This window comes from Hemicordylus capensis, chromosome 15 (genome assembly GCF_027244095.1).
Source record: "Hemicordylus capensis ecotype Gifberg chromosome 15, rHemCap1.1.pri, whole genome shotgun sequence".
In the NCBI taxonomy this organism is placed as follows: Eukaryota; Metazoa; Chordata; class Lepidosauria; order Squamata; family Cordylidae; genus Hemicordylus; species Hemicordylus capensis.
In genome coordinates, this window is record NC_069671.1 from 1,588,006 (window position 1) to 1,601,334 (window position 13,329).

General features: G+C 54.1%; 1 protein-coding gene across 1 annotated transcript in view; it reads left to right on the top strand.

Annotated features, from left to right (window-relative positions):
• Nucleotides 1–3,870, top strand: part of TBC1D10A (TBC1 domain family member 10A) — a 42,291-nt gene extending 38,421 nt beyond the window's left edge. Inside the window, exon 9 of the mRNA XM_053280293.1 lies at nt 1,543–3,870. Coding sequence (XP_053136268.1) covers nt 1,543–1,944 — 402 coding nt within the window. The 3' untranslated portion in view covers nt 1,945–3,870. The remainder of the gene's footprint in view (nt 1–1,542) is intronic.
• The last annotated feature ends 9,459 nt before the right edge of the window (nt 3,871–13,329 follow it).

Consider the following 13,329-nt stretch of genomic DNA (forward strand, 5'->3'; position numbering starts at 1 on the left):
CAGTCACAACTGGTACATCATCATCATCATCATAATTAATAATCTTTATTTGTTAGCTGCCCCATAACAAATTGTTCTCTGGGCAGCTCACAACAGAGGATTAAAACATACAATAAAAACACATAAAGTATCAAATCATAACAAAGGCAAAAGGAAAATACAAAATACAAGACAAAGCAGCTTAAAAACTCATTTAAAAACTCGTTAAAAATCAGATCAAATCTGAAAACCAGGATTTAAAAGGCCTGGGTGAGCAAAAAGGCGTCTCTTACCTGGCGTATAAAAGAACAAAGTGATGAAGCCAGGCGAACCTCACTGGGGAGGCCGTTCCATAAATGAGATGCAACCATTGAAAAGTAAATGTGGGTGAGCATCATGTGGAGGAAATTCAGCATCCTGGCTGTGTGGGCAGACTCCTGGAGTGAACAGCTGGTGCCTTCTCGAGTAATAAAATGTACAGGGTGGTGGTGGTGGGGGAGAGAGAGATCTTGTGGGGGGTTAATGTGACTGACCCACAAGAATGTGATCGTGGATGTGGCTTGAAGGATCCCTTCAGCAGTGTGAGCGGAACCTTCCACTCTTCAGCAGGAACTGTTGGGGAGGAGAGCTGGTCTTGTGGAAGGAGCAAGCACGAATGCCCCCTTGGCTAAGCAGGCTCTGCCCTGGCTTGTATATGGATGGGTGATGAGACGTGAGCACCGTCTGCTGTCAGTCTTCCCCTTAGGGCAGGGGTGGGCAAACCTGGCCCTCCAGCTGTTGCTGAACTACAAGACAGTAAATGGTGCCTGGGGGAGACGGAGAGCCCGGTTTGCCCACTCTTGCCTTAGGCTGTAGTGGAAGAGCATCTGCTTGCCTGCAGAGGGCCCCAGCTTCCATCCCAGTTGGCCTCTCCAGGGCAGGCTGGGAAAGGCTCCTGCCTGCAGCCTTGGAGAGCTGCTGCCAGGCAGTACTGAGCTAGCCGGACCGCTGGCCTGACTCGGTAGAAGGCCGCTTCCGGTGTTCCTTCTGTCCGGTGTGTGGGCAGGAGGTCCAGAGCTCTCCTTGGATCTGGCCATATTCTTGTGATGTCTCCAAAGACGCAGCGCTCAAGAGGAGAAGGCACGAATTCCTCTTTGCCTCCGTCCATACCCTTGTTAGCGTCTCGTCTTAGTGTTTCTCCGTGAGGTTGGGAGTCAAAGTGGAGTAAGGGACTCTCGGGTGGTGGTTTGTGTCTTTTAACATGCCGTGTTGGGATGGATGGGTCTGTTCAGCTTAAGAAGCTGAACCTGGCGGAGGTTGGAGGAGGGAAGGAAGGGGGCCGAGGAGAAACCAGGCTTGAGCCTTGGGGAGGTGTCTGTCCTGGCCACGCTTCCTCCAGAGTGGCACCACTCCGGTCCCCGAGCTGTGTGTGGGCTACAACTCTCCTCCTCCCCAGCTGCAGCCGCCAGCAGTCTGGTGGGAGTTGGCGCCCAGCGTGCCGCCCTGCTCGGCTCCATCCTGCTGTGGGGTCTCTTGCTGGGGAGTACACTGAAAGGAATCTGGCTTTCTTGGGTCCTCCTTTAGATCATAGAGTTGCCCGTGACGGAGCGCCACGTCGAGCGGGAGCACCTGATCCAGCTGAAGAAATGGAAGGAGACCCGTGGAGAGCTGCAGTGCCGGTCCCCTCCCCGCTTCCACGGCGCCAAGGCCATCAGCGACTCGGAGCCCTACTCCCGCAAGGCCTTGGAGCCTTCGCCCTCCATCATCCTCCCCCCTGGAGCCAGCCTCTCCCCCAAAGGCCGCAAGGGCAAGCTGCCGAAGGGGGAGAAGAGGAGGGAGGACCCTGGGAAAGGCGGCTGGACCAACGGCCCCATCCCCGAAGAGAACGGCACTCAGACGTGGCTGGAGCCAGAGTCGTCGTCTTCCCTCCTCCACCAGTCCAAGGAGAGCCTCAGCTCCCGGGAGAGTGAGGACACTTACCTGTAAACGTGGTGGCTCTGCGTCCCGGACCCCGGTCTTCTCTGGAGCGGCCAGGTCTTGGCAGCCCGCATGGCCAAGCTGTGCCCGCCAGCAACCCGTGGTCACGGGTGGGGAGCTGGGGATCCTGGGGGCTAGCTGTTGCCATGTGGGCACCTGGGTAGGCTAAGATGGCAAGAGCTCCCTGGCTTGTGTCTTCAGTTGTGTGCAGCTCCATGGCCAACAAGCAGGAGCCCAGAACACTTGGGTGTGTGTGTTGGGTAGGAAGGATTCTTCACAGACTAGGTGGGGATGTTGCACTAGCCCTGCACAGGATGTGACCAGGGTGGGTCATGCAGGTATAGGATCGTTCTTCCACACAGCCACTCTCACCCCTCTTGGACATGCTGCTTGGTGCGGTCTGGGCAGCAAGGCATTGGTGTGAATTCTGATGGGGGTGGGCAGAGGCTGAGTTGTGACCATGTCCACCAATGGCTCCCTTTCTGTCCCAGTGGACCCATCCATTCCTTGACCTCTTGGCAAGCTTAGCTGTCGGTCGGTCTTCTGTTAGTGCAATCAGGTTAGTTCCACCCAGTTATAGGGTTTGCATTCCATCCTTGCTCCGTGGGGCAGCTTTGCTGCTCTCAGTTCCTTGACGTTGCCCTGAGGCAAGGGTCCCTCTAGGCCAGGAGTAGGCAAACTTGGCCCTCCCAGTAGAGGCTGGACTTGTTCCTTGCATTTAGGCTCTCCAGACGAGAGGATAAAAGGCTTCCTTTGGCTTCCCCTACTACTTTGGGCCTTGGGGGGTCATGATTCCTTGCCCCGAGCTGGGAGGGCTAGTTCTGTGTGTTCGGCCTCATGCATAGGAGCGAGCAAGCTGTCTGGGACCTGTGTTTTCCCGGCAGCCCGGATAACTTCTCCCACTGCAAACGAGGGGCCAGTCAAATCCAGACGCCAGCAAGCAGCAGGGAGTGGAAAGGGACAGAGCGCTACCCTGGCTGCCTCGACCAAGTTCTTGCATTTATTATGCTGTATATTATGGACTTAATTTGTACATTCCAGGCCCGTTTCCTTCACAGAGATGGTTGCAGAAATGGGATCCTTTCCCCACGGGGTGTGGGGCTCGGGGCCAGGGCAAGCCATGCCTGGTGTGAGTCTCGGCTTGAGCAGTTGGTTCCGCTCCATCTATGCACCTGGCGCTCTGACCTCCTCGGGAGCAGGGCTGCCTCTTCTCCAGGACACTACAGTCACTTTCTCAGCGCCCGTCTCCCTGGGGGCACTGCTTTCTCCGCCTTCAGGAGGTGGCGGCGATTCACCGACTCTCCCCGTCCCCTGGTCCTGGCTGAAGTTAAAGCTGGGAAACGGCTGGAAGGGAACACGATTCCGGCCCCCGTTTGTGGAGCTGCTCCTCTCACTAATGTTGAGCTGGTGCTCATAGAATGAACTCCAGGTTTCAAGGTGCACAGTGTGGCCACCACCTGCCTTCCCGCTAGCCCAGGGGTTGCTGGACTACGACTGCCATCATCCCTAGCTGCAGTTTGGGCTGGGACTGGTGGCAGCTGTAGTCCAGCGACATCTGGGGGCCTGAGCTTCAGCACCCCCCAGCTAGCAAGGGCGCCTTGCAGGTCCCGAAGGTGCAAGAAAGTAACCTCTGCCCTGCATATCCCTTCCATGGCTTGATCTGCTACCTAGGGTGGGAATTGGGGGGCGGAGGGGGCACCCTAGCACTTGCTGTCTCTTTCCAACAGCCGAGCTCCCCATACCATCGCAACACAGGAGCGTGTGTGTGTGTGTCTCTCTGTGTGTGTGTGTGTTTGGGTGGGGGAGGCCGTTGGTTTTCTCCTCCCAGTGCCAGATTCTGACTGGTGGGTGGTTTCCGTGTGCCCACGCGTGGATCTTAAATCAATTGCTGAAATGGTTTTGTACGAAAGGCAGAATAAACCACAATTATCTAAATGGTGTGTGGTGTCTGAATTGGACGGTCGGAGAGGAGTTTGGGCCGCGAGGAGGCGGGCTTGACGCCTGGGTGGCCTCTGCCGTGGCACAGGCCTTCCCTTCTCTTGGGTACTTCAAAGACCTGGGCGCCTCACTACCTCTTCAAAGTTTCTGCTACTATAATTCGAGACCTCCGAAGGTGGAAGCAGCAGAGAGCTGGGTGAGGCCAGGAGGGCTCTTCCCAGTGGAGGTGCCTCCACTGCTGCCCTTCTTCTTCTTCTTTTTCTTCTTCTTCGGAAGAGGTGCAGCAGGAGGAAGGTAGCTGGCCAGATCTGGGGCTCCGAGCAGTTCACGGGGGCCAGCCCCTCATGATGCCTCGGCCCCTTCTGCAATGCTGTTTCCGCGCTTCCTGCTCCGTGGCAAGTCAGGTTTGGTTGAAATGGTGGGGGGGGGGCACAGTTTCAAAGGAAGTTCTGCTCCCACCAGGCTAGGTTTAAAGCCAGAGAAGGGCTTTCTGCAGCCCCACATCCGGTCACTTGCCTAACCTTCACCCAAAGCAGGCTCTCTCCTCTTCCCCCCTCCCCACACCCAAGTGCAGCCTCACTCCATGAATCCTGTCCCAGAAATCATGTTCAGAGGAAGCGTGGTTTGGGGAGACTCCCTTTGAACTCCCTGAAATCTCTGGACTGCCTTCTTGTTCATTTCGCTCTTCTTTGCATTCCGCAACTACTACTCCAAAACCAACCACGTGACCCCCTGAATGCTGCCGCCGCTGCTGCTGTTGCACTGTCGGGGCTCCAAGCAAAAGGGCAGCCCTTCAGGTATAGTGAGCTTTGCAACATCTCTGCCTGCGGGACTGATGGAGGAAATGCTCTTGCAAAACCTGCCTGCTTGCACAGAACCCAGTGCTGCCATCCAAGCCCCCCTCTCCCTCTCCTCCATTGCAAACTGGCCCTTGAGGGGTCGGGCAGCCCTGTGAGCTCCACCTTGGCACAACACACACTCTGCAAGCAGCACTCCTGGGATGGGAAGTCCCAGATGTAAGAGCGGTCTGGAGTTAGAACCTAGGAAGCTGCCTTCTCTGGAGTTGACCCTTGTCCCATCTGGCTCAAGGATGGTCTACACGGACAGGCAGGAGGCTCTCCCAGCCCTACAAGTGGACCTGGGGCCCCCTGCATGCCAAGCAGATTCTCTGCCCCTGAGCTCTGGCCCCATCTCCTCAGGGGAATCTCTTCCACCTGTGGCCATCCATGCAGATGCAAACCAAGGGAAACCCTGCTGAGCAAAAGGGATACTGCATGCTTCCGACTGGATGGCCATCTCTCCGGTCGCAAGGCCGTTTCTAAGGAGAGTGCCAACTGCTTTGACTTCTGGGGCAAACGGGGTCATGTTCAGCGTTCGAACATGCTTGGGTGGAGAAAGACTCTGAGGTTGTTCACACGGCCGAGAACTGGGTGGGACAAGTGTCCTGCCCAGGTTTGGGAGCTGTGTGCATGCGCTCGGTTTTTGTTTGGGTGGGTGCGAACAATGAGGTCGCTGCAGCTCCTCCTCTTACTCTGGGCCTGGAATCCTCTTCTGTCTCTTTCTTCACATGATCGCTGCATTCCTGGGCTTGCCTAATCCAAATAGATGCCTTACAAGCTGCTGGATTCAACTGCCGGATGGTTTGGGTTGTGTTCCGTTGTGGACGGATCAGTTCTGTGTGTTCCCAGAGCCTTGCGCAGAGCAGCGACAAGACCTGGGCTCACCAGAAGCACCATGGGCAAGGAGGAAGGAAACGGCGGCCATTGAAGCACAGTGTGTGCAGCTGCGGCTGGCCACGGATAGAGGCATGCCCTTGTGGTCCTTCACTGCCGGAATGTGGCTTCTCTCCCAGGGACATCCGAGATTAGACAGGATGGCAGAAGCGAAAACAACCCGTGAGAAGAACACCTGAAGAACCCCAGGGTTGTATGGAGGGAAACTGGCATGTTCTGTATCTGGGCAATAGGGGAGGCTATGGCATGGTCCGTGTCCGTCTGCCACCCCCCCGTCCGCATCTGTCCGTCTGTCTGCCCCCCTGTCTGTGTCTGCCCCCCCGTCCATCTGTCCGCCCCCATCGGTCCATCGGTCCGCCCCCCCATCAGCCTGCGGATGATGCCGCCATACAAATCCCTGGCCAACCTCACTCTTTGGTTTATAAGAAGGTGGGTCCCTTTGGGGGGAGGAGGAAGGCGCTGCTCGTCGCTCTTCAGAGCCAGTGTCCAAGTCCAAGGGGTCTCTCTCCAAAGAGGCCCAGGAGAATCCTTTGGCCACGGAGGAGGATTCACGGCATCCCCGGAGCCTTGGGGTGGTCCAAGCTCAGGGCCAAAAGGCTGCCAGCCCCAGAGCTCCCCCCCTGCTTCTCCCCATGGCTCTGAGAGCCTCCCGGGCTCAGTTTCCCGGAGGGTCTGAAAGGAGGCCTCCACGAGACCAGCTCTGCCTGGAAACCAGCCGTCGGCCAGGGAGGTGCTTGTGGGGCTCATCGGGGCCAGGATGTGCAACCCCACCCTGGGAAGGAGTCTCCCAGTGGTGGGGGGAGGAGACCCTCCCTAGCCCCATGGCAGCTTGAGGATTGCCCTTTGTGGCTGTCGGTAAAACAGCCCTGCAGGCTGGCTTACAAATACTAATTCCCAAGACTACTCACACTGCTAATGCTATTACAAGTCATCCCTGATAATACCACGATACTAAAATTAATAATACAGATAATACCACCCAACATTCTCAGCGGGGGCCCCTCATCCACGCTGCTCCCTTTCTCCCTCCATGGAGACCTTTTCCTGGAAAGGAGGCGATTTCTCCATCCTCCCCAAGAGGCTGGATGACGGATCCCCGTTGCTGGTGCAAGAGAAGGTGAGGGTGAGTGGAATCCTGCAACCCCCCCAGGAGGAAGATCGAAGGGGGCAACTCCAGAGCGGAGTCGCTCGGAAACGCGGAAGGTCTTAATGCTCCCTCTGCCAAGGACCTGCCGAACCGCCGAACCTGGGTAAGCCGCAGTCTTCGTTCGTTCCAGGTCTCGCAGGTCCCAGTGAGGCAGCCAGAGCTCCATTAAAACTAGCTACCGAAGCTGCAGCCCAAGGCTTCCCCCTTTTCCTCTTGGTCCTGAGACTGGGCCCAAAACTGCTCCTTTCGTGGTGGGGCTGCGTCTACTCCCAGGAGGGTGCAAGGCACCCTCTTGGGCCCCACAGTGGACCATGGGCTGCATCCTCAGCCCGTAGGGCCAACCAGGGTGGCAGAGGGCACGCCAATAAGAGCGCCCCCCCCGGTTGGCCTCCTGCAGGGACACCTCGGCATCCGCTGACCCTCCCAGGCGACAGTGTGGGATCAGCTGGCCGCCATTCGGGGCCGAGTAGGAATTTTCCCCGTCCACCCCAACCGGCCGGGAGGTGGATGGTTTTTCGCCTACTCTGCACTGTCCCACTGGGAGGGACTTTTGGCCGGGCCCGGCTTAGGAGCGGTGCCACTAAATAGTGTAGCCCCTTGGTCACCATGGCAGGTCGGGGCGGTGGTTGGGGGGGGTCCAGTCTCTTGCCCCCCCCCCCCCCAGCCAGGGGTGGCAGCTGCACGGAGGCTTTGCCCCAGTGCAGGCCTCTGCTCAAGTGCATTAATACAGTTGTGGCCCTAGTTGGAACCCACTTCCAGTGTCCTGTCTCTTATTTCTGGGTGTGGGGCAAAGGAACATCCTGTCTGAACTCTGGCAAGGTCTACTCGAGTGGCATTGGGTGCAAACTAGAGCAGAGAAGCTGTGCAGGTGATGGTGGTGGCTGCAGAGAATGTTCTGACCAGGAAGGGTGGGAGACGCCCACCGACCCCTTTCCTTGCATTTTAGCAAAGATGGCGTTGCCTCAATGGCGAACAGTACTGTCTATATGGTGAATAGTCTTGAGAAATCAAAGGGGTTGCTTAAGCAAGGGGTTCTCCTCTGTGGGCCCCCAGATACTGTTGGACTGCAACTCCCATCATTCCCAGCCTTTAGTCATTGTGCCTGGGGATGATGGGAGTTGTAGTCCTACAACATCTGGGGATCCAAGGTTGGAAATGCCTGTTGCTATGGAGTCCAGAAATCTATCAATGAATTTGAAATGAAACAGATTTGCTCTTTAGGCAATCCATCCAAATAGGTCCAGACTCCATGACGGTGGTGGTAGCTGGTCACTCAGTTTATTTTGGGCAATGAACCATCACAGCAGTGGCAGCAGCAGCACAAGAGCGATCAACATAAAACCAAGAGCACAAGTACATACTTGCAGCAGCATCTCACATGGCGGTGCTACAGCGATGAAGCATGTGATTCCTGGTGAGAAAATGTGGAAGTGTCGGTGAGCTCTGGTAGTTCACTCATGAAAAATGGCCACGTATCCTTTGGATCTGAGGCTGCATTGAGAGACGTCAAACCCCCCAGTCACAGAAGTGTAGTCGTTCCGCTTTCTTCCGTGCTGCTCAGAGCTCACTTGGAAGATTGTGTCCAGTTCTGGGCACCACATTGAAGGGAGATGGTGATCAACTAGAAGTGGATCCAGGAGGACAGCCAGGATGGTGAGGGGTGTGGAAACCAAGTCCTATGAGGAATGGTGGAAGGAGCTGGGTCTGTTTAGCCTGGAGAAGAGAAGGCCAAGGGGAGACAGGAGAGCCGTCTTCAGATGCAAAGACTTGGGTGTCTTTGTGGAGAGCAAGCTGGACATGAACTCGCAGTGTGAAGCGGCTGCTGAAAAGGCCAATGCAGTCTCTGGCTGCTCTAACGCAAGCTAGCAGGGTTAGGGAGGTCACAGGAGGCACCAGCTCCACTCTAGGCTGCCCTGGTCAGAACTCGCTTGAATCCTGTGTCCAAGTCTGGGCCGCGTATTCCATGTGGTGCCCAACTGGGAATCCTGGGGGGTGGCAAGTGGACTCCCACCAGAAGCTCCTCCTCGACCTTGCCCCTCCAAAGAGAACTGTGCCCCAGAGACCCCCCCCCCCAATTCAGCTCCCACTCTAGAACCACAAGTATGGTCCTCTTGGATCCCTAGGAACCGTGCAGCTGTTGAGTTTGGGTTCAGAGACGCAGCAGCGGTGCTGGAGTGTCCACAGGCTTGTTTGTGTGTGTGGGTGGGGGAGTGCTCCTCATGAGGTGGAGGAATCTTCCCAGGTAGAAGAGGCAAAAGCACATGCAGAAAAGTGGAGGAAGAGACTGAGCATCCTGTGGACAGAGTCCTTCCTTCCTGCCCCCACTTAGGAGTGCTTAGGTTAGATGGCCCTTGAGGTTCTGAGCACCAGCATTTATCTTTATTTATTTTTGCATTTATATCCCGCTCTTCCTCCAAAGAGCCTAGAGAGGTGAACATGGTTATGTTTCTCCTCACAACAACCCTGTGAGGTAGGTGAGGCTGAGAGAGAGGTGACTGGCCCAGAGTCACCCAGCAAGTCTCATGGCTGAATGGGGATTTGAACTCGGTTCTCCCCGGTCCTAGTCCGGCCCTCTAACCACTACACTGTGCTGGCTTTGTTAGCCACCTTGTCACGTCCTGGGCTTTTTGGATGGGAAATCCTTGTTATCCCTGTGTGGAATCCAGCATCTGCTTGCTTCTCATGAGCAAGCTGAATGCTTTGACTTGAGAAAAGGAGTTAATGCTTAACAAATCGGACACATACGGATGGCAATTAAATTCCAGCCAGTGGTAAATAATTAAAAGTGTTCCCCTGGGCAGCCCAAAAAATCACGATAAAGTTTGACTAGGGTGTGTAACTCTGCCATAATTATAACGGCATGTTAATCCTTTACTATCACCTCCGTGAGAGAGCATTTGATCTCAGTATTTTATCTTCTTAGTGTGATCAATGACAGACCTCCAGTTACTCAATAGTGCTACTCATGATTTACTCTAAAGGACTCCCATCCTTTGTGGATGAAGCCGGCTGCAACTCTGCCTTTCACCTCCAGGGACTTTTACACAGAGCAGGCTTTACCGTGAATTTATGGGGATGCTTTACTGCAAACTCGAAGTTGTCCCAAACTGATACAAATAGTGGATTTTTTAACGTCAGATATACATTGGGCTGCAAGTGGTGCAGCGGGGAAATGCTTGACTGACAAGCAGAAGGTTGCCAGTTCGAATCCCCCGCTGGTACTATATTGGGCAGCAGCGATCTAGGAAGATGCTGAAAGGCATCATCTCAGACTGCACGGGAGGAGGCCATGGTCAACCCCTCCTGTATTCCAGCAAAGACAACCCCAGGGCTTTTCTGTGGTCGCCAGGAGTCGACAGCAACTTGACGGCACACTTTACAAGTACAAAAATCTTTCATGTGCAAGCCTACACGTGGTGAGAAAGCTGAGAGCTGCTGAACGTGAGCCATTCTGTGACTCGATAAGTGAGGCTGTTGTGGTAACAGTCGTCATAGATTGACCTTATAGGCATGGAGAGCAGAAATCAAGAAGCCGCGAGTTTAACACTGGAAGGGGATCACCTGGCAAAGATGTGAAAAGCCAATCAGTAACTCATCCCAGTTTAACTCTCTGCTCCTGATGCTTAATGATTGGCAGAGATCAGCATCCTGTTTCCCACAGTGGCCCTCCAGATGCCTCTGGGGAGCCCACAGGCAAGAGGTCCTCGCCAAGCATGCCCTCTCTCCTGCCGCTCCTGCTCCCCTGCAACTGGGATTGAGAGGCATCCTGCCTCTGAGGCTGGAGATGGCCCACAGCCACCAGACTAGTAGCCTTTGATAGACCTCTCCTCCATGAATCTGTCTCAGCCCCTTTTAAGGCCATCCAAGCTGGTGGCCATCACCACATCCCATGGCAAAGAATCCCATAGATTAATTATGCACTGTGTGTGAAAGTCCTTTCTTCTGTTGGTCCTAAACTTCCCAACCTTCCGTTTCATGGGGTGACCCCTGGTCCTAGTGCTGTGTGAGAGAGAGAAAAACATTCTCTCTGTCCACCTTCTCTACTCCATGCATACTTTTATACACCTCGATCATGTAACCCGTAGTTGCCTCTTTTCCATGGTAAAGAGCTCCAGATGGGGTGTGTGTGTGTGTGTGTGTATACACACACACACACCCATAGTCTGTGGTATGACCTCCATCCTAACAGAACTCCACTACACAAATGCATAAAATAGGTTGTGAATAGGCTGAGGTTAGAAGGCATTCCCCTGTTAGAGAGCGGGGTGGCGTGGTGTAGTGTGAGAGAGTGTCGGGAAAGGTTTCTCCGTCTGGGGTTGCCAGATGTTGTTCTCCTTAGTAACGAAGTTTGCTTGACATTCTCGAGATGATGCCAGAAAAGGGCCAGATTCCTCTCAGAAAACACTCCCTTTGGGGATGAGGCGAAGGCTCCTGGCCAGCCTCGTTTCCTCTTCCTCTCCAAGACCCAGAAAAGAGCCACATGGGGGAAGAGGAGTCAGGACCCGGGCCACTGAAACCGGCAGGGGAGACGACCCTGCTCCCCACCCGCTTCCGCACAGGAAGGAAGCTCAGGGGTTGGCCCGGCTCCTGGGAGGCTGGAGGAGGCTTCCACCCACCTTCCTGCATGGGCTCCTGCTGCTTGTTCTGGGGCCGAGGAGCGAGTGAGCGAGCGAGCGGGGCTTCTCTGAACCACAGAGGCCTCTGCAAAGAGTCCATTCAAGCTCTCGGGTCAGGATATTCTAGGACCGACACTTGGCTGTGACATTCCAGCCTGGTGAGGAGGGGGCAAAAGGGGGAGCAGGAAATTTTGGAAGGGGGGGTGCCTGCTACGCCTTGCTAGCCCCTTGGAGTCTATGGAATTGGCACAGGGTGGAATGGAGCACGGAGTTCCTTTGAGGCAACGGAGGAGTGAGTGATGCGTAGGAAACACAAGTTCTCCCTAGCATTGTGAGCTACACACACACACACACACACACACACCGCTTAGCTGTCACACTCTTTGGGGTGCCTAACCTACCTCACTAGATGACATGATGTTTTAGCCATTAACTTTTTAAATACAATATCTTTTCCTAAAACAGTGGGGCAGCAAGCAGCATCTGGAAGAGGCATTCCCTCTTTTGGACCCACAGGAGGGAACAGTGGCAGCTAACTGTTGCCCCCCTTGTGTGTACCCCGCCCCCTCCCTTTTTTAAAGCTGAGGGCATCTTGAGGGCATTCCTCACTGGTGCCCCAAAAGTCTGCTACCTGAGGTGTCTGCCTCACCTCACCTCACCTCACCTCACCTCACCTCATGGAAGGACCTCCTTGGGAGGGAATGCCTCTTCTGATAGAGAATGTTCTATATGTGGACAGCATCGAAACAAAAAGCAAAGTGTGAACTAACTTCCTTCCTTCCTTCAGAATGGTGGTAAATGCACATGCAAATGTATTTAATTGATCAAAAACTCACATGATGAATTGGCTATGGCTGCAGTACTGTGGGCATTTCCTTCTGATTAAGCATGTACAGGATTGCCCTGCAAGTTTCTTTTAATTAACGGCAGCCCTGTTAAAGTTATATGGCAAGTTGATACTTCACATAATTATCCTCAGTATGTAATACACCTCCAGGGATATTTTTAAAAGGCCATTGAATTTTGAAAGTGAATGTTATAATTTTTAGAACTGGAAATCATAACGTTTACAATTGGAAAATGTCAGTCAATATTCAGATTGATCCTTTCCCCTTCAGTTTTTAAATGTTTGTTGAAACGTTGCTTCCACCATAGTTAAAAAGGGCTTGTTTTGTGGAGGTGAAAATGTGAGCAGTTGACACACACAGCCAAAGGCCCTACAGCCCCGAGGCCTCCTGGTATGTACACACCAGACTCAAAACGGTTTAATAGTATTTGTCTCCCTGCAAGGAATTTGGGGGGGGTGGTCTGTGAAGGAGGAGGAGAGGACTACTACTTAACAGAGTTCTTAGCACCCTTATGAGAGACGGTTTTGAACTTCACCTTATCTGAACTTCTCTTTGAGTTTGGACCAGTCCCAAATGCCCAGGTCTTATTTCTAAAGTGGAACGGATGCATTTGGGATTCTCATTTTCCACATACATGTCAGAATTAATTTTAAACCTTCTCCTGGTTAAACCAGAATCCAGCCAGAGTAAAAAGGCTGCAAAGCACACCTCAGAGGAACAGTGCAGGCCCTGAATGGGAGAAATCCCCTAACCCAGAGGTTCCCAACTTTAGATGCCCAGATGTTGGACTACAACTCCCATTGTCCCCAGACGCAATGGCCAAAGGGGGGTGCTGGGAGCTGTAGTCCAACAACACCTGAGCACTCAAGGTAGGTGACCCTTGCGCTAGTCCAGGACTGCATGACACTGGCCTTCTGGCTGATGGACTATAACTCCCATCATCCTCAGCTCCAGTGGCCAAGAGATAGTCAGGGATGATGAAACCACAATTCCGAGCACTTGGGGAGAGAAGAAGCCACGATATTTACATGGCTGGAATAAAACCTTTTAGCGCAGATCCTGTGTGGAAGTCCTTGACTCTTCAGTAAGTGCCCGGGTGTAGCTTTGATTTA